Source organism: Narcine bancroftii, chromosome 8, assembly GCF_036971445.1.
Source record: "Narcine bancroftii isolate sNarBan1 chromosome 8, sNarBan1.hap1, whole genome shotgun sequence".
Lineage (NCBI taxonomy): Eukaryota > Metazoa > Chordata > Chondrichthyes > Torpediniformes > Narcinidae > Narcine > Narcine bancroftii.
In genome coordinates, this window is record NC_091476.1 from 52560437 (window position 1) to 52587035 (window position 26599).

The 26599-nt window shown below is 44.9% G+C and overlaps 1 protein-coding gene across 3 annotated transcripts; it reads left to right on the top strand.

The window, feature by feature from the left end:
* The first annotated feature begins 1067 nt into the window (after positions 1-1067).
* LOC138741751 (regulator of cell cycle RGCC-like) lies at positions 1068-26599 on the top strand. 3 transcript variants are annotated; one of them, XR_011343740.1, is made up of 6 exons: positions 1068-1256; positions 4517-4681; positions 12248-12325; positions 13167-15243; positions 16416-16478; positions 26183-26599. XR_011343740.1 is itself a non-coding variant. In XM_069896039.1 (5 exons), the coding sequence occupies exons 1-5, from the start codon at positions 1229-1231 to the stop codon at positions 26191-26193; spliced, it is 345 nt and encodes a 114-aa protein (XP_069752140.1). In that variant the 5' UTR covers positions 1180-1228; the 3' UTR covers positions 26194-26599. The 3 variants fall into 3 exon arrangements, 1 of the variants encoding a protein (XP_069752140.1); XR_011343741.1 differs by having other exon boundaries at positions 13170-15243; XM_069896039.1 differs by lacking the exon at positions 13167-15243 and having other exon boundaries at positions 1180-1256.

The following is a 26599-nucleotide window of genomic DNA, read 5'->3' on the forward strand; positions in this document are numbered from 1 at the left end:
GAATTTAGCATAATGATGTTGAAACATTGCATTAGTTCAACTGACCTAAATAAGTTTTTCAGGTGATTTTCATTTGTAATCAGCATCTGATGCCTCTCATGTCCATACCTAACAATAGTTAGCCTGCATTAATGGATTTTAGTTGTTCTGATACTCTTTTCCATGGTCGCAATGTCCTGGTGAACCCTTTCACTATGTTTGTCACTAACTGCACCAAGTTCAGCAGGGAAGAAGTGCGAATGCAGAAAATGAACTTCAATGACACGTGGGACCTCGTGGTTTTGTATGCTTGAAGTCGACTTAAAATGTGACAGGAAATCATAGAAATGTCATATCTAAAAAAAAGGTATATGATCAGAAAATATTAAGGTGATTTTCGTGATCAGCAGCCCAAAATCCACAAAATACACCCAGAAGTATTCAAGATGCAAAATGTTCCTTGTCCAGTGTAGTTGGAGGAGAGCCAGCAAAAGCAGGAAATCCCTTTATTCTCTGGTGTATGTAGAAAGTGGTGCAATGCTCATTTCATGGGCAGCATTCATATATTGGCTGGAAGAACAGTCTCCATAATGTCAATTTCTATGGCCTTAAAGATGAATTGTTTCTCTCTCCACAGACGCTCCTTTCATACTTGCACCCCACTAAATTGGCCATTCAGTGTCCCAGGATAAGGATGGAGGCTGGACTTTTCACACTTGACCACTCGTAACTGGAACACTGAAGGCTTCCACATCTGCAAGGAGCCATCCCCGGGGTGTAAACTTTTCGACCTTCTTCTACTGGTGCAATTACCCGTTTCATACTTGCTTGACTGCAACGCCTGCGCGACTCAGACGCTGGGGATTGTCCTCGGGGTCGAGACCATCTGACGTCGGCGTTGAGCTGATTTTGCTTTCATACTTGGCACTTCAAAGGCCTGGGATCACCGACAAGTGTGAAAGGGGCTTATGGCTCCAATTATAATAATTATTATCATAAAGTTTTTTAAAAAGCATTGATTTTAGAAGTCTCTTGCTAAGTACTGTATGGGAGATTCCGTGACGTATGAAGTTCTCCCCAGTGATGTTCCTTTCTATTACGTCACAGAAAATGAAATATTTTCCCGCCTCCAGCCCAATGGGAACCATCATTTCGGGGCTGTGATTGGTTGGATGGAGGTTTGAGGGCGGAGGTATTGGGATGTATATAGAAACGATGTGTGGAGACGGGGCGAACGCAGTCTACCAGCATGAGTGTACCTGATGCAAGCAATTCTGGTAAGAGAAAGAAAGGGCAGATTAGCCCCGGGGCTAACAGGGAGTGCCGCTGCCAATGGCTGGAATCGGTGTTGGATGCACCGCAGGGACCGACTGAGAAGGGTACTTGTTGGGGGGGGGGGGATGCAGAGTTCAACACTGGAACTGGGAGAGATTGCGGGCGGATGTTGCCGGGTCCGGGTGTGATTGGCATTGGGATGGGGTGGTTGGCGCTAGGAACGGCACGTGTTACCTGGCCAGAGGCAGGACAGCCGTGGAGTGGCTGGAGTTTCCGGACCAGGTGAAGCGAGTTGTTCCCGAGACGCCGCACCCTGCGCGCAGAGAGGAGAGAGAGAGAGAGACCCGAAGCTCTACCATCTCGGCAGCTTCAGACCTCGAGCATTTGCTGTCACTAGCGCAGATCTCCAGTAACCTCGGTTACACGCGTTCAGCGTAACTGCCCATCGGATGAAGCAGCGGTTGCTCTCACCCACCTTTGTGTCGCGGCCGTATCCCTCGATTCGGTCTCGGGACGTGGACGCCTGACTGCGCCCTGTACTCGCATCCCCGGCCGGCACCTCCCGAATCTCGGGTGCGCGAACTTAGCCAGCGGCTCACCCGGCAGTGGGAACGAGCGGACGAAAGCGCAGTCGAGCTCCGGACCTCAGTCTGGGGTGTCGGTCCTCCAAATGATCTCCCGACTGCTAATGCCCCAAGTCCACCAGCGGTAGGGAGATCATTTGGAGGCTGGGTTGTTTTCCCTGCTCCCTTTGAGATGGAGGGCAATTGGCACTTCGTTCTCTTTGGATCCACTGTGGGGGATCTCCAGGGTGAGTCGTCGCTGTAGGTTCCCACACCGGCGGGGTGCAGATGCACGGCGCACAGGTAGGAAGGTCCTCGCTGCCTCAGCGCTTGTCTGGTGTAGCGAGGTGCGGGGATGAACGCCAGTCACGTCCGCTTCACTGCAGCCCAGGGGACGAGCCCTGCTTAATGGACATGTGGAACACTAACGGAGGGTCCAGGCACCCTAGCCTGACCATGTAAACTGTCGTGGGAATAGGCGCGGCAGGAACAAATGAAAATTTGAAACAAATCCCGCAGACGCTGGCATTCTGTACGGTGGGGGGGGGGGGGGACGGGGGACTCAGCGGGACTGGCAGCATGAGGGGATGGTGGTAGTGGGGGGTTGGTTAGGGATATTACCATTAAAGTTGATAGAAGAAATAGTAAATGTTTCTCTTTCCACAGTTGCTGCCCAACCAGCTGAGCTTTTTTCCCCAGCACGTTCATGCAGACTCCGATGTGAATCCCATTTAGCATGAATTTGGGTATCCCTCTGCTCACATTCCTTTTACTGCTGTCATCTGCCTCCTCTGGCAGCTTCTTGGTTCAAACATTTGTTCCAAAGTCTCATTCACTGGTTGGAGATTGACTCTCTCTAAAATCAAGAACGGTTTTCAAGGGGGTTTCCACTAATACCTGACTGGATGGCATGATTGCTGTTCACTGAGATGAAGCCTTGGGATCCTTCCTGCTTGCTTCAACATTGCTACAGTTTCGCTCTTCACCACCAACCTAAAACTCTGACTGCAACACTCTCTCAGCAGAAGATGAGGTGCTCAGGGTCATTGCACTGGAGTAGAATAGAAGCCACAATAACACAAAGCTGAGAGGATTCTTTCTGACCCATGGTTAATGTCCTGTGCTTTAAATGGTTTCTTGTAGTCTTTGACCAAGAATAGTACAGAAAAACCACTCAGTTTGTATCCATGCCAGCATTCCCACAAGTCCCATTTTCCAACCCTGCAACCTCTTTTCTCTCACACATTGATTCAGTACTGGCAATAGTCAATTAACTCCAATCTTGGCTGTGGGAGAATCTGGGGCTCCCAGGCAGCAAAGGAGAAAATGTGCCAACTCAACACTGTCAGCACCTGAAGTCAGGATTGAACCAGACACCAGAGCTGTGGGACAGCAGCACCACCTGCTACACTAGCTTGGACCCTATTTACTCTGGGGAAGGGCAAGGTGATTCACCTTCTTGAGTTTGAATACAACATTAACAATGCTGCCTTGTCCATTTCAAAAGGCAGTCTCAACTGCCATAATCCTGTGAATCAGAGCAATTTTTTCATTTGCAAACATAATAACATTGAAGTTTGTAGTTTGCAGGAAAGTCCTTCTTCATATGATGTAGCATCAGATTGAGATTAATGAATTTACAGAATTGTTACTAAATTGTCTTGTAAATTTTCTTTGAATTGCCTTGTAATTGTTCTTTGTTGCTAATATTTGTAAAATTGTCTGACACTTGGGCATGCTAGAAGGTAGCAGAAATAGTACAAGACACAAACTAGCTTGGGTAAAGATGGTAAATTTTCTTCCCTGAAGGTCATCGATAATTCAAATGTATTTTCTTTTTGGCGATCCTATTGTTTTTGACATCACTGTTTTCATTGAGTAGTTATTTTTCCAGATTATTAATAGAATTTAAATACCATAGCTTGTTAAGGGATTTGAACAACTTTGGATTTTTATTCTAAACCTCTGAATTACTAGTCTGGTAATTTAGCCACTGCACTATAACTGTACCCAACCTGTGGAATGAATTACAAGTTCAATTAGATTTGGGTACCAAAGCTTGCTCTTTAAATGCCTGTGTGAATTTAATATGGGGTTAGTACAGAAAGTTGGGACCAGGGACAAGATTAACCATAACTATATAACTGTTTACAGCATGGAAACAGTCCACGCCGGTTCACTTGAACATCTCCACTAGCTTCCCCCTCCTGCTCTCCGCCCATAACCCTCCAACTCCTCACATCCATGTACACAACGAACCTCTCTTAAATGACAGAAGGGACCCTGCCGCAACTATCTCTTTTGGAAGATCATTCCATTCTGCCACCACTCTAAGTGAAAAAGCATCCTTTAATATTTCACCTAAAGTTTTGCCCCTTTACCCTTAACTTATGCCCTCTTGTTCCAACCTCCCCTGCCCTCAGGGAAAAGAGTCTATTTACGTCTACTCTATCTATTCACTTCATAATTTTAAATACCTCTATCAAATCCCCTCTCCACCATCTACTTTCCAATGAATAAAGTCCCTGTCTCCTTAATCTTTCTCCGTAATCTAGATGCTGTAGCCATGATATTTTGATTGGTGGAGCAAGCATGAGGTGCTGATTGATTTACTCCTTCTCATTATAATGTTGTCAGTGCACAATTGCTGCCCTTCAGCCAGCAATATTGAAATGTGACATCTTTCTCACTACTTTTAGTGTGGAATGAGGAAGAATTTGATGCTCTTCTCAGTGAATTCAATGGGGTCATTGATGATCTCTCCTGCCCTGCAAGAACTGGTGCTCAGTATGAGGATCTTGTGAATCAGAAAACGCGAATGGGTGTCACCGGTGCTGTGGACAGTGGAATCGATGACCTAGAGAGTGAGTAATGCACTTTGTGGGATGACTAACCTTATGATTATTTCATGCTGGGTGTGGTGATTAATGTATAATCAAATTCTACTGGTACAGTGCAAATGGTTTTGATATTAATTTGGAACTGGGCAAATGGAAATTGTCTTGTAATTTTTCTTCATTGCTAATATCTGCAAAACTGTCTGATATTTGGGTATCGGAGAACGGTTGAGTGGGTTCTGAGTTGGAGGGGATGGATTTGAGGTGCGAGAATTTGTTGGGCTGTGTGATGGTACATTGTGCAGGAGCTTTCGATTTTGGGGAATATATTCTCTTTCAGTTTTTTGATTGAGTTTTGTAGAACAAGAACACATAGTATAGAGAGCACAAGGTTACCAAATATAAAGAATATAAGTACATTTCCAAAATTAAAACTAATAATATACCCCTTCATATACAATTTTGTCAGAATGCCAATAAAGGGGGGGGGGGGAAGAGATAGAAAAGCAAAAAAAAAAACAACTCTGATCCCCTACTAAAAAAAGTTGGCATGTTTTGACATAAAATTAAAAGTGGTACAGTTCTGCTGAGTCTATGAAACATTACTAACTGAAGGAAAAATCATGTATATAAATACATTCAATGATCACAAAAATAGTTCATAAAAGGACCCCAAAATTGATGAACATTAGCTATAACATGGAATACCTGATCTTTTCTAAATTAAGGCAAGACATGACATAACCAATGAGTACAAGTGGGTAGAACAAGATCATTCCATCTCAGTAGGATGACTTTTCATGCCATAAGAATTGTAAATAGTGTGACTTTATGATCAGAATAAGAAAATAGCCCATAAATATAATCTAACGCCCCAAACAAAGCCATTAAAGGATTAGGTTCAAGATTAACAAAATATTATTGACAAGACATGAAAAATCTCCCTTCAATAGCGATCAAGAACTTGACAAGACCAGAACATGTATATCAAGGTTGCTTCCCCCATTGTTACATCTGTTCCCATTGGGGATTTAGATCAGGAAATGTATGGGATAACTTGTCTTTTGACATGCAAGTTCGGTGTGCAACTTTGACCTGAATAAGTGAATGTTGAGCACATAGTGAAAAAGTGTTAACTAATTTAAGAATCAAATCCCAATTTTTGCCTGAGATAGAAAACTATAGATCATGCACCCACGCTCTTTTTAATTTTATTGAGGGAAACCTGATGCAATATTTGAAAGCTAATCATATATAAAGTTTATATATGGGAGGGTTGTAATTTGAAAATTACATCCAGCATGTAATGTCATGGGAAAATTTGATAATTGATTCTGGTTTTAAAAAAAAAAAAAAAAATTCTGATCTGCAAATATCAAAAAAAAGTGAATTTGGTCAATTAAATTTCAGTGATAAGCCAACAGTCAACAAATGAGTCTCAAACTCTGAATACCATTATCATCCCAATTGACAAGCATTGAATCCTATAAAGAAGGAGGAAATATACAATAAGATGATATAAAACTTGATGAGGAAAAACCTAAAATTTCCTGAGTTGAAACCAGATACACAAGGAATGTTTTACTACAGGACTGTATAAATCATTCTGTTAACTTTAGCTAAAGAAAAAGGATGTGCAATTTTTTTTAAAATAAAGATAAAACTGAAAACTTCTCAGCCAACCTCAATTCCAAAGAGACCCAAACTGGGCCCAAAGCAAGATAAAACATATATTGATTGCTCAGTAATTGTATCTAAAATTTGGCAATGCCAAGCACCCATTCCTATTGGATCTCTTCAAATGAAGCTTATGGGGAATCTGTTTTCTTGAGCAGCTTGGCATTTGTGGCCCATTGGTGGTTGCTCTGAAAAAGGTGAGAGAACTGAGGCACTTTCTGAGGTCACAGTGGAAGGTTAAGTATCAGCCGCATTGGTGTTGAACTGAAGCTTCCTTTTCAAAGGATGCTGATAAAGCAGTTATGCTTAGGTTTGTATAAAAATTTGGGGTCCATGCAGGAAAGGGACAGTTGCGATCTTGTGAGTGATGGAGAAGGGATCGCACGAGCTACTGCTTCTTCTACTTCTGCAGTTCAGACATTTTTTTAAATTATTTAGAAATACAGCACAGAAACAGGCCCTTCTACCTGAAATACTCCCATGAGACCAATCAACCCCTCTGTCTGGAATGTGAGCTGATACCGGCGCACACAGAGGAAACCCACACAGGCACAGGGAGATGGGGGAAGAAATTGGGGGCGGGGTGTGGAATGGGAGGGGAAAGAGTACAGACACAAGACATAACATTGGATATAAGAATAAAGGTGAAAATTGATGTTGGCTCTGTGAAAGGAGGCAGAGAAAAGGGGAGTAGGAGAGGGGGTGAAGATGAGGGGAGTGGATGGAAAGAAGAAAAGAAAATTGCCCAAGATTCATAAGATTCTGTTCATAAAGATCTGATTCACACAACAGCTCATCTGTTTTTTAAAATTCTCTGCATGTTGTGGTTTAATTGAACCTCCTTTAAATATGAAGCTGTAACAAGAAACAGGAAATTTAGTTTGAAATGTGATTTTAAAAATGTGCACCATGGTTCAATTTTCTTTCATGTTGAGTAAAATATAAATTTACTGTTATGGTTCCCAAGTTGGTCAATTTCTTCCCTTGGGTGTTCAAGAGAAAGGGAAATCCACGTCTAACTTCCACATGCTTTCCGTGTATTCCCCAGCATCACCACTTCATGGATGAGTCATGCTCACTTTCATTCAACATAATGGGGGGGGGGGGGGGGGGAGGGGAATGTACAGTATTTTCCACAACGTTCACATTTCTATAATGCTTCAGAAATGATTGAGAAGTTTCTGTCCCACCCCACACCCCCCCATTAATCACAATTTTCGGTCTGATGTGATTGATCGATGGCGCGACAATTTAATCACCTTAGTTTTGAGCCATGGAGAAGGCCATATGGGCAGATAAACTGGACACTGACCCTAAAGATCCAGAGGCCTCAGTAAAATTTGCTCAATGGTTGCACTGCCTCAATGCTTTTGAGATGCAACAATGTGCAGAGCACGGAAGAAGAGTGGGATCTACTCTTTGGTCAGGTCAGCCACCGGGTCTTCCAAATGATAAGACACTGTACAACTTACTCAGCTGCAATGGGGCTCCTGCAGAAACAGTATCAGGCCCTGACAAATGCCATCTATGCCAGATTCCTCTTGGGCAGGTCATAGACAAGAGCCTGCTGACTCTGTTGATGAATACATGCAGGCCCTGTGGGAGCTGGGGTGAGCCTGCGTCTGCCGAGAGGTCTCTGCTGCTGCCCATCTACAAGGCTTAATATTAAACGCATGTGTGGCTGGGTTCAGGTCTGATCACATCGGACAGAGACTCCTAGAAAAGGATGATCAAAACCTGCAGGAGGTAGTCAACCTGGCAAAAGTGCTCAAGACAGTGCCTTCTCTTGGGGAACACAGCCACCACATGGGAGCTTGGGTGCTGCCATCTTGGGATGCAGGGCTCCCGCCACCGCCATCAAGCACCCTAAGGGCTACTTTTGCGGACATGGGAAGCATCACCGAAAGAACTGCTCAGCCCAAAGTGCGACCTGCTCTGCCTGCAGGAAAAAGGGACACTATGGGAAGGTATGTAGGTCCCAACCTCTCACCCCCTAGCAGTGCTGTGTGCGGTCGGCAGCTGCTGACATCTTGGGTTGTGCCACTTCCAGCTTCACCTCCAGTGTCACTTCCAGTCACGGGAAATGACTCGACAGGACTTTGGGGGTGGCAAACCAGGACGGCACCATTTTTGGCGTTACTACTGGTAGCAAGGGGCAGCAGTGATTCTGACAGTGATCAGACGTTGGCTTCTTTTACACTCAACAAAAACAACCCACCTCAATTGGCCAGGGCCATAATGAACATAGAGATAAATGGCCACAGCACAAATTTCTTATTTGATACAGGGAGCATGGAGAGCTTCATCCACCCGGCAGCTGTGCAGTGCTATTCCCTTGTGGTAAATCCAGTACAATGTAAAGTTCCCTGGCCTCCAAATCCCACTCAGCTGAGACCCACGGTTGCTGCACCATGACGTTGTCTGTGCAGAGCATAAGAATTTTAAGCTCCTTATCATGCCACATCTCTGTGCACCAGTGCCAGCTAAAGAAAGAAAGTCCAAATACAGTTTGAAGGCCCACACCTGCCCCTCACGGTCCACAACGCCAAATTCTAAAACCACCCAACCCCTCCAAACATGAGCTGCAGTCTCTCTATCCTCTGCGTCCCACCACCGCCCCTATTCCAGAACCTCACCCCTGACTGCAAGCCAGTTGCCACCAAAAGCAGGCAATACAGCCCTGGGGACAGAGCCTTCATCGAGGCTGAAGTCAAATGGTTTCAGGCAGAAGGGATCATAGAGACTAGCATCAGTCCCTGGAGGTTCCAGATGGTGGCTGTCAAGAGGAGAGAGAAACACTGCATGGATGCCTAACCATTTCCCCTGCATCACTGACATGGTAAATGAGATCACCCAGTTCTGTGTCTTCTCAACTATTGACTCAAGTCAGCATACCATCAACTGATGATTTGTCTGGAGGACAGCCTGAACACTGTCTTTGAGGCAGACTACTTCTACCACTTCCTCAGAGTCCCTTTCAAGGTCACCAATGGGGTCTCAGTCTTCCAGAGGGAGATGCCCTCCAGAGGGAGATGCCCCATATGGTCGATGACTATGGACTTAAGGCCACATTCCTGTACCTGGACAATGTGACCATCTGCATGCAGGACCATTACGCCAACCTGCACAAATTTCTCCAGACGACCAAAAGCCTCAATCTGACGTACAACTTGAAGAGGTGCATCTTTAGTACTTCACGACTGGCCATCTTGGGCTGTGTGGTGGATAATGATGTCATTGGGCCAGATCCTGACCGCATCAGTCCCCTATTGAAACTCCCATTACCCCAGACCTTCAAATCCCTGAAAACATGCTTGGGCTTTTTTCATACTACACCCAAATTGCATGAACAAAGCCCGCCCCCTGGTAAAATCTACCACTTTTCCTCTGTCGGCAGAAGTCCACGCAGCATTCACACGTTAGGGGCGTCATCACCAAAGGCATGATGTGTGCTGTGGATGGATCCATCCCCTTCCAAGAGGAGAGTGATGTTTCCGACTTTGTCCTGGCTGCCATGCTCAACCAAATGGGCAAGCCCATGGCATTTTTTCTCAAACCCTCAGGGCCCTGCACTTCAGCACCCAGCCATAGAGAAGGAGGCCCAGGCCGTAGTGGAAGCTGTGCACCACTGGAGACTCTACGTGCCAGGAAAACCAGTCACCCTGCTGACTGACCAACATGCAGTTGCTTTTGTTTCGTAACAAACCGAGGGAAAAAATTAAGAAGGACTAGATCCTGAGGAGGAGAATTGAGCTATCCACCTACATCTACGAGATCTTGTACTGGCCCAGGAAGCTCAATGAGCCCCCGACACCATGTGCCAATGTGCTGTTGGACCACCCCCATAACAACATCTGCCATTCTGGGGTCACCAGGCTCTACCACTTCATTGGAGCCCACAACCTCCCCTACTCTGTTGAGGATTTCAGGGAGTTGACTCTGAGCTGAATGTAAAACCTGCCTCATCAAGGCTACCTGCCCATTCAAGCAGCTGAGCATAAATTTCAAGGGCCCCCTTCCGTCCACTAACAGGAACGTATACTTCCTAAACATTATCAACAAGTGCTCCCACTTCCCTTTCACTATCCCCTGGCCAGACATGACCGTGGCCGCAGTCATAAAGGCACTGCATGGCATCTTCACTCTGTTCGGATACCCCTGTTATATCCATAGTGACTGAAGATACTCCTTTATGAGTGAAGAGTTGCACCAATACCTGCTGGCCAAGGGCATAGCCACAAGCTATAACCTCCAGGGGAATGGCCAGATAGAAAGGGAGAATGCCATCGTATGGAAGACAGTCCTCCTAGCCCTCAGGTCGAAGGGCCTACCCATCTCCAGGTGGCAATATGTCCTCCCTGAGGTGCTCCATGCCACCAAGTCCCTCCTCTGTACTGCTACCAATGCGACACAGCACGAAAAGCTCTTTTCCTTCCCCAGGAATTCAGCATAGAGAATCACGCTGCCATCCTCATGACCCCTGGGCCCATACTGCTCTGGAGGCATGTCAGGTGCCACAGGACTGACCTGCTGGATGAAAAGGTTCACCTCCTCCAAGTGAATCCCCAATATGCTTGTTTGGAGTACCAGGATGGGTGGCAGGACACTGCTTACATCTGGGACCTAGCCCATGCAGGGGACATCCCCTCCCAGTTACCCTGGGCATCCGGCTCCACTAATGGCACCCAACACAGTGCCCCAACCCCAGAACGAATCGAAGAACCCCACTAACCTACTGTCTCAGATACCAGAGCCTGTCACACAAGATGCTGCCTGGGGACCATCAGCTATGTCGCAGCAGACCTTGCGACAATTGCAGTGACAAACAAGTTCACCAGCCAGGCTGAAACTGTAACAACATTGCACCATATATCACCTCACTGGACTTTATTTCAAAAGAAGGAGTGAATGTGGTGCTACTACTGTACTGTATTATATTATATGTACTTAATGAGCTGGCTCACCCCATGAATCTGTGACTCCTTCCTCCCATAAATCCCTATAAAGGCTGTTATGCCCAAACTCCTCCCTCAGAACCTGCCTTGGAACTAGGCCAGCAACATGTAAGATGTGCTGACATCTTAAGGTGATTAAAGCCTATTAATCCTGTCTCTTGGTCTAATGTGGATAATCGATAGAGCTAAGGAGTAACGCTGCAGTTGGGCGAGCATCTGTGGAGGCAAAGTGATGGTCAACTTTTTGGGTTGAGACCTGCATCAGGGGTTTCAGTCCTTCCCTCTCACTTCTTTGTACCAGCTTTCTTCCATCTACACTCTCCCTTCTGATGAAGGGTCTCATCTTAAAAAGTCGATCCTCTCTCTGCCTCCACTGATGGTGCTCAACCCGGAGTTCTTCCAGCAATTTGCTTTCACTCTGCCTAAGGTCTGCAAACACGGTGGCCATTTTGGGTCAAGCAAGCTGCCAAAAAAAACCGTAAAAGGAACAGATTAAACGGAGGTAAATCATCGGATTGTTGGTGCAAGCTGCAGATAAAACTTGGGAGAAGACCCTAACTGTCCTTACTCTGGATCTCAGATCCTTGATTTGGCTCTCATGAAAAGTGAATGGAAACTCTGATGTTCATATTTGACCTGATTCTGTGGAAGCATTAGCCCAAAGCGCCCTCTTTGCAATGCACAATGTGCTGGATAAACTCAGATGCTTGGTCAAAGTTTCTGCAAGAAGCAGACAGGGGTATGAATGAAAAGATGAGAGAGGAGAGAAGGTAAGGAGGGATAGTAAGAGGTCATAGGTGGATATATACCTTGAAGGGCCCAAGCCCAAAATATTGGTCACCCTTCACTTCCTATAGATGGTGTGTGACCTGCTGAGTTTCTCCAGCACCATTATGTATTGGCAGTAACCCCAACAACGGCAGACTTTCTTGTTTAACGCCCTCTCCTTTTTAATTGACAGGCACCAGATCATCTGCTGGCAGTAGCTTGAACTGTAGTGTGGAGAAGCTGAACTCCATGGATACAACAACAACCAAAGGTAGGATCTTAATCAGGGGCTACAGTCTGCTTTTGGCAACCATTCAGTGGGGTCACTGATTGGGCCAGGCCCCCTGGGTCATTGGATTCACCAAAGGCATGGTTAGCACAACACTATAACAGTGCCAGCAACCCAGGTTTGAATCCGGCCCTGGCTCTAAGGAGTTTGTACTTTCTCCCATGTCTGCTTGGGTCTTCACCTACCCTCAAAATATGCATGGGGATTGGAGTTTGGGGGCATGGAGGCTGGAACAACCTGTTACCCTGCGGTATCTCTAAATTTTAAAATTTTAAAACATAATTTAAGAAGGCAGACTGATCCAGTCACTGCATTAAGTTTCTTCAGATGGATGTCCTTGAGGAAAGCACAGAGGAGAGTCACAAGACATGGAGAATGTGCATTCAATATAGAGCAGTACTGCACAGGAACCGGCCCATCAGCCCACCATATCTGGGTTGACCATGATGCCAATATAAACCAATCCAATCTGCTTGCATATGGTCGATAGCCTTCCATTTCCTGTCTGTTCATGTGTCTATCTAAATAGCCTTTAAGCATCACAGCCATGTCTTGCTTCCACTACTTTCTCTGGGGTTCTAGGCATCTGTTTTTTTTTAATTATTACCTCTCCTTTAAACTTCCCCCTCTTGTGCCTTCTAATATTTGACATTTCAACCTTGGGAACAGGACTGATTCTCTTTCCAGGCTATGTACTTTTGGCAGGAGACCCACTCTGCCTCTTTTAATGTTAAATTTAGAGATGCAGCACGGTAACAGGATATTTGGGCCCATGAGTCCGTGATGCCCAATTAACCTACACTCCCCGGTATGTTTTGAATAGCAGGAGGAAACTGGAGCCCCTGGGGAAAACCCATGAAACCAAGACAAGAATGTACAGACTCCTCTTAAAGGCAGCACGGGATTGGAAGGCCGGTCCCAATCGCTGGCGCTGTAAAGGCTACACCAACCGCACTGCCCCTTTTTTCTGAAAAACAAGCTCTAGAGAAAACAATGACAACTTGTCCAACCTCTCCTTGTACCCTCGGCATCCAAGTGAAACCTTTTTTTGTACCTTCTCCAAAAGCTCCACATCCTTCCTCTAATGCAATGACTGGAAGTGTGCACAGGACTCCAAAGGTGGGCCAATTAATGTTTTGTACAGCCGTGTGCCAAATAATTGTTTTCTTTTCCCCTTTTGTTGCTAAATCAGAGATTGCAGCATAATTTGATGGGTGTCTAAAGACCTGGAAAGGAAATGAGGACTGCAGATGCAAATAGACAAGCAATTTGTGATTGTGGGAATAAGGATCTAAGATTCATTGGAAGATACTTGGGTGAGAGCAGGCTTTTTGTAGAGAATTGGGGAAGAAGTCTGCTCCAACGCTGCTGATCAATTTGTGTTCTTTGCCAAAATGACTCAAAGGGTATTGAATAGTTTTACTCACCCATAATTAGCAATGTCTGCTCCTGGAAGGCTGCCATGTTCAATGGGAATATTTCCTATTGACCATGGAAACAAGGGCTTCACCCCTCCCGACCCTGCATTCACTATTCCAGCTGGCAGCTTATTTCACCCTCTCACTGCTCTCTGCATGAAGACGTTCTCCTGCAGGTTCCCCTTAAATATTCCCGCTTTCATCCTTATACCACCCAACCTCAGTGGGAAAAGCTTTCTTTCTTGTACCCTATCTACAGCCTTCATCATTTTGCCAGCTGGCTGCTTTCAGCTTAGTCCTGGGACCTGCTACTTTCCAGGCATTTTCTTCTCTTGTTTTTGTGGCTTTGCGGGAAAGGTGGTGGAATCAGCCCTTGTTGGAAACAGTGTGCTGCTCACAGCACATACACCATGCCTGGAGACCCTGTGCAAATAGGGGGTCCACCTAAGATTGAGCAACCTTGCTAAAATTTCAATGTTAATATTTTCACACTTCCCACAGTGAGAGAAAATCCCAGAGACTTCGTGTCACGCTCTTCAATTTTTCTCATCCTTGTTGCTGTGAGTTCGTAGATCCAAGGAATAAAGTCCCAACCCGTTTAATCTTTATCTGTAACTCAACTCCTGAAGACCCAGCAACATCTAGTAAATCTTCGCTGCACTCTTTCAATCTTATTGATATCCTTCCTGTAGTTGGGCACCCAGAACTGCTCACTGTATTCCAAATTTGGCCTCGTCAATGTCTTAAATAACTTCAACATAACATCCCAACTCCTATTCTCAATACGTTGATTCATAAAGGCTAAGATACCAAAATCTTTCTTTGCAACCCTGTCCACATGCGACGCTATCTTCAGTGAATAATGTATTTGAATTCCCAGATCTCTCTGCTCCTCCGCACTCCTCAGTGTGCCCTATGATTAACTGTATATCTTCTACCTTGGTTTGCCCTTCCAAAATGCATCACTGCACACTTGTTTGCATTGCACTCCATCTGCCAATTTTTGGCCTATTCTCCCAGCTGGTCTTGGTCCAGGTCCCTCTGCAAGCTTTGAAAATCTTCCTCGCTGACCACACAATAGACACTTTCAATGGCAAGATTCTAGCATAAAGGTAAAGATTCCATTATTGTCACGTCACACTACGTTTAGAATGTAAGATGCATGAAATTCTTTAACTGTGAGGCAGAGGGTGGCCACTTTGTCCAGTTCCCCACACACTGTCTATGACAATTGCACAATTGTTCATCTGCCAGTGGGTTATAGCCAAATGTTGAAAAATACTTAAGACCAGAGGGTGTTTGGGTGGTGAGAGGGAAATGATTTGAGGCCTGAGGAGCAACGTTTTCTCACGAGGGTAGTGGGTGTGTGGAGTGAGCTGCCAGCAAAAGTGGTCGAGGTGGATACAATTACAAATTAAAACAAAAACTTTTTGACAAGCAGATGAATAAGAAAGGTGTCAAAGGGTAATTGAATGAGCTCAGGTAGGCATGTTTACTCACCCATAAAGTTGGGCATGTTTCCATGTTGTAAAACTGACATCCAAAGTTCCCTCTAATTTTTAGTAGGTACGTGTATGCACAAAAATCTTTTAGGTTGTGCAAATTGTTTTCTGTGATAAAAGTATGTGCACAATGAATGTTTGTGTCAATGTAAACTTGAAATGGTTTCAAGATCATTTTGGCAGTCTCATGGCGACTAAAACTGTATTGGCATGTTTTAATAAAATAAAAGTATCATTTTGCATTATATGGTAAGAGTTTATTCTGTATTTTGAACTACTTTGTGCCGCATGTGCGCACATTAATTTATTTTGTGCTCTAGTCACGAAACGCGTCTGTGCATGTACACGTGCACAGCCTGGACAGAACAATGATGACATGAGAAAGACCCATGGCTAAATGTGATTGAAAGACTTGGCAAAAGTTATTATGTATTTAATCTCAACTCACTGCAGGACTTTGCCTCTCCTGCCGGTTAGCCTGTTCAAGCCCTGTAAACATCTGCAAACTCTCCCCTCCTCCAGTCTTGCACTTTATCTCGTCAATAGAAGTAATGGCATAATTTGAGATTCCTTTACTAAAATTCTTCATCCTCTGCTTTTCTCTTCAAGAATTAAGATGATTTCTGTTACCCACGCCTAAAAAATCTTGGATCAGCATCTGCTTTTCATTCACATGAAGGGGGCTTCTTTGGAATGCCAGCATGTTCCTCCTGTACCTCATTGTCCTGGAGAAGATGATGCATTGCCTTCTTGAACCCCTTTGATTGGTACAATGATGCTCCCACCATGCATCAGAAAAGCAGTTTGTAGACTGAAGATCTATTTTTTTTAAGATGGGACACACCTTGAACTGGAGGATCTTTGTGCCACGGGCAAACCCTTGAGCTACATGGGTTTTGTAACTTGTTGCCAAAGAAGCCATTGTGCATACCTGCAGTACAGCCTTTGTCTTTACACCCTCCTTCAAATACATCATTGTCCCGCATCGGACTTGTCAGCCACAAACGAGCCTGCAGCTGACGTGGACTTTTACCCCCTCCATAAATCTTCGTCCGCGAAGCCAAGCCAAAGAGTTGTTCTTGACAAAGTAGCAATATACCTTTGGCCCACTTGCATCTTGTCGTTTAATCCCTTTCTTTCCTTTCTCTGAAGCCAAGCTCGGAGACACAAAGGATCTGGAGGATTTTATTGCAGACCTGGATCAGACGTTAGCAGGTATGTAACAATTTTAAAAAGCATTAAGACACCTCAAAAATCTCTATTACTTCCATCTGAAAGAAGTGTTATCTCGGTGACCTCTGGTACATTGATTGAGGTGAAATGCTGCCAATCCCAATTAGTTTTTGGATTGCCTCCTGGGCTCCCTGCCTGTCTTCACAACCCTGACCAGAGCATCAGATGAGCAGCAAGTTTAAAGGCGTTTCTTACTGTCCCAGAAGCATGGAGAGTGTGGAACCACTTCCAATACTCCAGAGCAGATTTTCTGCTACATTCTGGAGTCTCCCATTGTGTGTAGTCTCCATTGGTTGTGGTCAACCATGGGTTCTACGCCTCTGGTAGTCACTGAAGCAAAGCTGGAGTGGCCTCTCCAGGGAGCAAGCCAGCACAGCATTGCCTTTGCCTCTTCTCCTGTCAATGAGAACAACTCCACCAGGCATAAGAACTATGCCACACGTGAAGGCCTTGGTTGTCCGAGGCTAGATGTGGATAAAGACCACATTCTGTTATCCCATATCAAAAGGAGAAAATGCAGGAAACATTCAGCTAGTCAGACAGCAACAGTGGCTTTGAAAACCCTTCAAGGCTGCCTGACTTGATGATTGTTTATAGCATTTTCTATTTTTATTTCAGATTTACTTTTCTAATTGGTGTAATTGCAAGACTCAGACCTGGAGTAGGATTGGTTACTCCTCACATACCAATCCAGCTTTTATTGTATTGACTGCTTTCCCTGCAAATGATTTGATTCACTTTCTGCCACAAATGCTATCTGCAAACCCCACAACATGGGCCAATATGCAAGGAGAGGGTAGCAAACGAGAGGGGGGGGGGGTGGGGGGCAGGTTGTTGTCTCTCTGTTCACTGCACCAAATGTGGTACCGTGGTGGTTGTAACTCTACAGGGAGAGGGAGAAAATAAAACTCCTCATTCTAGTGTTCTTGGCCCAGCCAGTTAGTCAACAGTGACATTCAGTTGATAATCCAATATCTAAAAATCAGCCAAGACTAGTCCTGTGTATCCCAGACATATGGAGTTACAATGTATTAATCATGAAGGACTTAGTGATTTGCATTGTTGTGGAAACACACCTGGTTTATTAATGTGGTTAAGCAGGAAAGACTGCAGATGCTGGGATTGTAGTGGAATGGACAAAATGGAGGTAAGTATGGACTGTAGAATCAGCAGGTGTAGCATGGATAAAAGCTCTCACGACTGGAGGGAGAACAAATGCTTTTATCAGCTTATAACTACAGGTAGGGTTTCACAGTAGTCTTTAGAAGGGTTCTGGGGTTAGTCAGGAAACCAGGGTTATATGTGAGCAGGTGAGGGTGGGGCCAGCCATCAGCACAACACATTAGCAGTGAATCCCAGTTCACTGCATTCACCCCTTCCTGTAGAATTTAGGGTCCGAATGAAGACCGAAAACATGGGTTCAGAAAAAAAGTTTAAAAAAAATATAGATATAGTAATTTACAAATTTAGAGATTTAAGTGGTCTGGGGGTCTGGTCCCTTTATGAGAGAGGAGGGGTGGGCTGGGTCTCTGGCTCATTGGTGGAGGAGGATGCACTTTCCTTCTGAACCAGATCCCCCGAGGGCCTGACTGGAGGTGGCAAGAATGAGCTCCATGGCTCGCAGGGTGGGTGCTAGGTCCCTGATAGATACTGTGTCCTCTCTGCCATCTGGGTACTCCACGTTGGTGTGCATGAGATTGGGGTGGAGCAGTTTCACCCTTTCCACCACGGGATTGGTTTTGCTTCTCCTCGCGTGCTTCCTGAGAAGGACTGGACCAGGAGTGATGAGGCAGGTTGGGAGTGTAGTTCTCAATGCCAACCTTTCAAAATTGTATGAGCTCGTGAAGAGTAGCAACGGAATGGAATAGAGGGCCATAGGGAGGACTTCCTGCCAGTGTGAGTCTGGAAGGCCTTTTGACTCCAGGGCCAGTTTGATAGCCTTCCAGACTGTGGTGTTCCTCTTTTCAACCTGCCCATTCCCCCAGGGGTTGTAGCTAGTAGTCCTGCTGGATGCGATGCCCCTCGCCAGCAGGTACTAACGTAGCTCATCACTCAAAGGATGAGCCCCGGTCACTATAAATACAGCTGGGATACCCGAATAGGATGAAAATGGAATCTAGGGCCTTTATGACTTATAAAGAGGATGTATCTGGGCATAGAATGGTGAACAGGAAGCGGGAGTACTCATCAATGATAGAGAGGAAGAAGGTGTTCCCATTTGTGAAGGGGAGAGGTCCCTTAAAATCGACACTGAGCTTTAAAGGGTCTGGATGACTTGATCAGGTGTGGCTTTGAGGGGCAGTTGAAGTGTGGCTTGCACTCCATGCAGACATGGCAAGACCTGATCATTTCCCTGACATCTTCCATGGAGTAGAGCAGATTGCGTGCCTTGACAAAATGAGCCATGTGGGCAACCCCTAGATGGCAGAGCTCATTATGTAGGGACAGCAGTTGGCTGGTGTGTGCAGAGGCACAGCTTCCTCTGGATAAGGCATCTGGAGGGTCATTAAGGGCTCTTGGCTGATAGCCCATGTCATAATTGTATGTGGAGATCTCTATCCTCCACCTAGCAATTTTGTCATATTTAATTTTTGTCCCTCTTGACAATATTAAACATGAATGCGACAAAGCGCTGGTCAGTGAGGAGCGTAAATTTCCTACCAGCCAGGTGGTGCCTCATGGTTTCTGCAATGGCTTCAGCCTCCTTTTCCGCAAAGGGTTTCCGGAGCTTGTGGCCTTGTAATGTCTGAGAAAAGAATGCAACCGCCCTGCCTGCCTGGTTCAGGGTAACGGCCAGGGGTATGTCCGAAGCAATGCTTTCCACTTGGAAAGGTACATTCTTGTTCACCATGTGCATGGCGGCTTTTGCAATGTGATTTGGGAGGTAGTTAAAAGGTGTTTGGGCTTCAGCCAATAGGGGAAAATTAGTGGCTTTTAAGAGGAGGTAAACCTTATCAGCGTATTGAAGGATCCACTGGGTGTAATATGAGATAAACCCCAGGCATCTCCACAAACCCTTTGTGGTCCTGGGAATAGGGAGCTCTATCAGGGGATGCATCCTGTTGGGATCGGGGCCAACGATGCCATTCTCCACCACATAGCCAAGGATAGCCAGACATCATGTACTTGTCTGAGTTATAAGTCGGGTTCAGTGCTTTTGGCACGTAGAGAAAACTCTGGAGTTTGGCATCATGGTCTTCCAAGGTGTAGCCACAGATGGTGACATTATCAAGGAAGGGGAAGATAGCCTTCAACCCATACTCATCCACCATCTACCTCTGAAAGATAGAAACCCCTTTAGTGATACCAAAAGGGACACTCTGGAATTGATAAATAACCGTTAGCTTCAAATGCCGTTGTGTACAGGTTTTTTGCACGACCAATAAGTGGTAATTCTTCCTGGCCCACAGGAAAAAAGATCTCAAGGTTGTAGGTGATATCATTGTATGTCAGAGCAATATCACAATAAATCAGAAATAAGGGATGGCAGGAAATGCTGGCCTTGTCCGTTGGATCCGTGTCTCCCTCCCCCACTTAAAAAAAAAAGTCCACTTGGTGAACAAATAACTCTCCAACCACTGACGCATGTTTTGGAGGGCACTCACTGTTGCAATGCAGGAAGCACAGATGTTGATGTGCTCAGCAGCTTCCAAACTTTAACCACCACACAATCTCCTTTGATGCGTAGGAGGGTGGGTGTGGAAGAAGTAATGGGTGAGAAAGCTTTGGAGGAAGCCCTTGCTTATTTCTGAGTGATATTGGGTGGAGAGTCAGGATCACCAGAGGGAGTGGGATGGGAATGCTGAATGGTGGCACTTGCCAGCAGTGTAGTTTCAAGCTCAATATATGGTATGCAAAAGTGCTGGTGAACTCAGCAGGTCATGCAGAATCCATGGAAGGTCTTCATGCTGCCAAATCAAGACCACCTGCAAATTCTGTTTCTGAATGTTCCAGCCAGATGGCATCAGTATTGGCTTCTCCAATTTCTGTAGGCCTCCTCCCCGACTTTCCTTTCCCCTTCCTCTGCAGCCCCATAACCTTACTTCTCCTATCAGAGAACTATCCTTAACCCAATGGCCTCTCCCCACCACTTCTTTCTCTTGTCTCCCTCATAGCCTGTGCTCCTGCCAATTCCTTGCTCTCCCTTCTCACCATCCACTTTTTTATTCTGCAACTACCTGGTTTTCTTTTGACATTCCTGACAAAGGGCTCAGGCCCAAAACGTTGACTGCCCTTTGCTTCCTCTGGATGCTGTTGAGTTTCTTCAGCATGTTTGTTTATTGCACTCAAGCCCAACTCCTGTGCATTCTCTTATTTACCTCTCATATCAAGTTTAGTATCACATGGTTTTACGGTGGAATTTTATATTTAAAAAAAAATGTCAAAGTTAATTTTTTCTGTTATTTGAGGAAGTCCTTCAACAGGTATCAGACACACAATCGGTTCTGGAATCGTTTTCTCAAGCAATTATTATGGTGACTCTTAAAAAGGATAAAGATCCGTTAAACCCAGGGTCTTGTAGGCCAATTTCGTTATTGAATGTTGATTATAAGATTTTGACTAAGGTTTTGGCAAACAGATTAGCGCAGTATTTACTGAATTTGATTCATGTTGATCAAACTGGTTTCATTAAAGGGAGATACTCAGTGGATAATGTGGTTAAATTGATTAGTTTGATAAGTTTCTAGGGAAGAATCCCATTTAACTTTGGTCTTGTCGTTGGATGCAGAGAAAGCTTTTGATAGGGTAGAAAAGGATTTTTTTATTTAAGTTGTTGGAAAAATTTCAGTTTGGAAGAATGTTTATTAATTGGATTAAGGCAATATATAAACAGCCTAAGGTGAGAGTAATGATTAACAGAGTTTTATCAGATTCCTTTGATTTAGAATGATCTACTAGACAAGGGTGTCCTTTGTCCCCAGCTTTGTTTACATTGGTGATTGAACCTTTAGTGCAAGGAATAAGGCAAGAAGATAAAATAAAAGAAATTATGTCAGATTTAAAGGAATATGAGATTAGTTTATTTGCAGATGATGCATTGGTATATGTTATTGACCCAAAAGAGTCTTTGAAGGTATTGCAGGAGAGATTGTTACACTATGGGAGGTATCTGGTTCAAAGTGAATTGGAATAAGAGTGAACTTATGCCGTTGTTAAAAGCAGGTTATTCTGAATGTAAACACATGACAGGATTTAAATAGTCACATTGTATTAAGTATTTAGGTATTAAAGTGAATAAAAATGTAAATCAACTAGTAGATTTGAATTATTTACCATTATTGCCCGCAATAAAAGAGGATTTGAATACATGCGATTTGCCATTAACGTTGGTAGGAAGAATGAACTGTATAAAAATGAATACATTTCCTAGATTACAATTTTTTTTCAGAATATACCTTTTAAGATGCTGAATAGATTTTTTTTTAAAGAATGTAAATGTTTTGCTGAGGAAATTTTTATGGAAGGGAAAGTTAATGCATGTCTCTATGCATAAATTAACTTGGAAATATGAGTTAGGTGATTTTTTTTAATTATAAAGGAGCTCAATTAAAAATTATTAATAGAATGTTTGATTTAGATAGTTCAGTTATTTGGTTAGATATTGAAGAGAATTAGTGAGGTTAGAGGGATCATTTTATTTATGTGGATGGGTAAAACTATTAATAGTTATAAATCTCCAGTCTTGTTTCATTTGATAAGTATGTGGGAGGAGGTTAGTAAAACTATAGGAATGTCAGGTGGATTGTCTAGACATACTCCTTTGCTTCAGAATAAGAGTTTACCTTTTATGATGGGTAATGACCTCAATTTGGAATTAGAATGATAAATTATTGTTTTGAGGTGAGTCATTTTTTAACATTTGATAGGTTGAAGAAAAATATCAAATTCCTAATAATACTTTGTTTGTTATTATCAACTTAAATCAATGTTGTATAATTGTTTAGGGAGACATTTGGATTTACCTAAAGAATCATTATTTGAAGTATTGATCCGAGATGGAGGAAAGAAAGGGTTTATTTCGGAAATGTATAAATTAATGCAATAAAACATGCTTAAGATTGATTTGCATAAATTGAGACTTAAATGGGAGAAGAATTTGGTAATTCAATTTGACATGGATAGTTGGAGGAAGATTAATAGAGGCACTATGACAAAGTTAGTTAGTTAGGTATACGTTAGTGACTTATAATTTTGCACACCAACTATATTTAACTCCAGAATGGTTGAAATGATATAAACTGAGTGCTTCAGATTTGTGTTCTCTTAATGAGCAAAAGGGTACCTTTTTGCATTCAGTTTGGTCTAGTGATAAAGTTAACGGTTTTGGGCTAGATTAAGACACTGTTTGCAGGATATCCTGAAAATACAATTTTCTCTAGTACCAAAGCCCTTTTTAATTGGGGAACTTACTGAACTGGCTTTGGTTAATTAAATAGATAAATTTCAAATGGTGTTCTTGCGATTAGTAGCAAGGAAATGTATAGCTGTTTCATCGAAAGATCAGATGGAGCATCATTTGCAAAGATGGCATTCAGAAATTAGATCTTGTATACCAATGGAGAAGATGACATATAATTTATGGGAAAAATATTATGTAGTTAAAAAGATTTGGAGCCCATATTTGGACTATTCCAATTTGAAAATCTGAGACTGGTCGCAGCTGAATCTCCGCACTGGAGAGTGAATGAATGATTGAAGTTATTCTCCTAGTTTCTTTAAATTTGGTTAAAGGGTGGAGTAATTAGGGGGGTGGAGTAATTAGGGGGGGGTGGAGTAATTAGGGGGGGGTGGAGTAATTAGGGGGGGTGGAGTAATTAGGGGGGGGTGGAGTAATTAGGGGGGGGTGGAGTAATTAGGGGGGGGTGGAGTAATTGGGGGGGTGGAGTAATTAGGGGGGGTGGAGTAATTAGGGGGGGGTGGAGTAATTAGGGGGGTGGAGTAATTAGGGGGGGTGGAGTGATTAGGGGGGGTGGAGTGATTAGGGGGGGTGGAGTGATTAGGGGGGGTGGAGTGATTAGGGGGGGTGGAGTGATTAGGGGGGGTGGAGTGATTAGGGGGGGTGGAGTGATTAGGGGGGGTGGAGTGATTAGGGGGGGTGGAGTGATTGGGGGGGGTGGAGTGATTGGGGGGGGTGGAGTGATTGGGGGGGGTGGAGTGATTGGGGGGGGTGGAGTGATTGGGGGGGGTGGAGTGATGGGGGGGTGGAGTGATGGGGGGGGTGGAGTGATGGGGGGGTGGAGTGATGGGGGGGTGGAGTGATGGGGGGTGGAGTGATGGGGGGGGTGGAGTGATGGGGGGGGTGGAGTGATGGGGGGGGTGGAGTGATGGGGGGTGGAGTGATTGGGGGGGGTGGAGTGATTGGGGGGGGTGGAGTGATTGGGGGGGTGGAGTGATTGGGGGGGGTGGAGTGATTGGGGGGGGTGGAGTGATTGGGGGGGGTGGAGTGATTGGGGGGGGTGGAGTGATTGGGGGGGTGGAGTGATTGGGGGGGGTGGAGTGATTGGGGGGGGTGGAGTGATTGGGGGGGGTGGAGTGATTGGGGGGGGTGGAGTGATTGGGGGGGGTGGAGTGATTGGGGGGGGTGGAGTGATTGGGGGGGGTGGAGTGATTGGGGGGGGTGGAGTGATTGGGGGGGTGGAGTGATTGGGGGGGGTGGAGTGATTGGGGGGGGTGGAGTGATTGGGGGGGGTGGAGTGATTGGGGGGGGTGGAGTGATGGGGGGGGTGGAGTGATTGGGGGGGGTGGAGTGATGGGGGGGGTGGAGTGATGGGGGGGGTGGAGTGATGGGGGGGGGTGGAGTGATTGGGGGGGTGGAGTGATTGGGGGGGTGGAGTGATTGGGGGGGGTGGAGTGATTGGGGGGGTGGAGTGATTGGGGGGGGTGGAGTGATGGGGGGGGTGGAGTGATGGGGGGGGTGGAGTGATGGGGGGGGTGGAGTGATGGGGGGGGTGGAGTGATGGGGGGGGGTGGAGTGATGGGGGGGGTGGAGTGATGGGGGGGGGTGGAGTGATGGGGGGGGTGGAGTGATGGGGGGGGTGGAGTGATGGGGGGGGTGGAGTGATGGGGGGGGTGGAGTGATGGGGGGGGTGGAGTGATGGGGGGGGGTGGAGTGATGGGGGGGGTGGAGTGATGGGGGGGGTGGAGTGATGGGGGGGGGGTGGAGTGATTGGGGGGGGTGGAGTGATTGGGGGGGGTGGAGTGATTGGGGGGGGTGGAGTGATTGGGGGGGGTGGAGTGATTGGGGGGGGTGGAGTGATTGGGGGGGGTGGAGTGATTGGGGGGGGTGGAGTGATTGGGGGGGGTGGAGTGATTGGGGGGGGTGGAGTGATTGGGGGGGGTGGAGTGATTGGGGGGGGTGGAGTGATTGGGGGGGGTGGAGTGATTGGGGGGGGTGGAGTGATTGGGGGGGGGTGGAGTGATTTGGGCTTTTAAAAAAAATTCTTTGTAGTTCTTAAGATTTTTTTCTATGTAACCATGAAAGTTTTGGCAGTATTTTAATTTTGTAATTGTGGTTATTACTTTGTTTTCTTATAAATTTTTTTTTAAAAGTTTGCCACATTGTACCTGGTACAGACAGACTTCTGTGAGCAGTCAAGCAAGTCAATTGTAACATGCATGGAGCCATACAAAAGGAGAAGAGCAAGAGCACAATTAGAGAGCCTGATGTTAGTGTAAAGCTTAGATTATGTAGCATAAGATCACTGATGTGGGGTCCATTCAGAAGCCTGATGAATGCAGAAAGAAACCAACTTTAAAAGTAACCTCTCCATCAGGGATTGGAGTGGCCATTAGGATTATGAAATTTAAAGAAGCAATGAGATATTATGCTCAGTTTTTGATCCAATGTTTACCTTTCAACTATACATGTTTTCTTTTCCAAACAGGGTATTTGGGTAAACAGCATTACTGTTTAGAAATTATCAGCAATGTTAAGTAGCACTTTGCAGACAAGGACTTTGGGGAAAGTTAACCATGCATGTGAATGTTTGCAATTCTGACTTCCCAGTGCTGCTTGGTTATCTAGCTTGATAATGGAGGTATTAAGAAATTTATCCATTTCCATTCCCTTGCTTAATCAGGACTGTAAGGCATCATGATGTTTATTGTGTAATCTTTCATTGGGTTGGTTTATCATGCCCCAGGGAAGTTTGCTGGTGCAACCTGCTGGAGGAACCCAGGGCATCAAAAGGAGATGGGGGTGGGTGGGAGAAGTGAGGAATTGTTAATGCTTTGGTTCAAGTCCCTCAGCAAGACCAGAGATGTTGACAATTCCTCCCCCTCATTCTCCATAACTCATGATGCTCAATCTACTGGGCTCCTCCAGCAGTTCAGATTTTGCTCCAAATTCCAGCAACTGCTGCCTGCCGTACATTAATTACTGTGTGTACAAAAAAAAGGATCTTTAATCCATTAATCAAGATCCATTATCTTGATATTGAACTGATTAGGTGGAGAAATCTGACCGGATGTAATTAATTTTGCCCTGCAAGATTTTGTTCTTTGTAGCCAAATCAAACCATTCTTCTTTAGAGAGAAGAAACTTTGTAAATATCTTTTTTTCAAACTGCATGCTTTATTAAAATTTAGAATATATGCTGCAATTAATAAATCTGAATGAACTTTCATTTCTAATTCACCTGGCATCTGTGATGTGTGCAGTTAATTTCTTTTACCTTCCCTTACAGAGATGATGTAGCCATCTCTGAGTTGCATAGCTAGCATTGCACAAGGAAGCGTGATCTATGAGGGGTATCAGACTGGACACAACCACAATGAAGCTTCGCGCCATGAACTCCAGACTTTGCTTGCAAAACGCCAATACATTGTGTGCTGCTGGAACTGATTATGGGGAGCTGTGGTATTGTGCAGGCATGAAACCTGCACAGGAAGGAAACTTCTTTTAAAAGCTGACACATTGCATTCTGTTGTTGCAAACTTCCTTTGTGTAGAATTGAAAATAATATCAAAGTTTGCACTGTCTGGAGCTCAACACAAATTGATTCTTATCTCAGCACATTTAATCTGCAAACTTTTGTGTACATTTTGTAAAATATATATTTACCCATTTGAAGCTAATAAACTTCTAGACTCTTAACATTTTA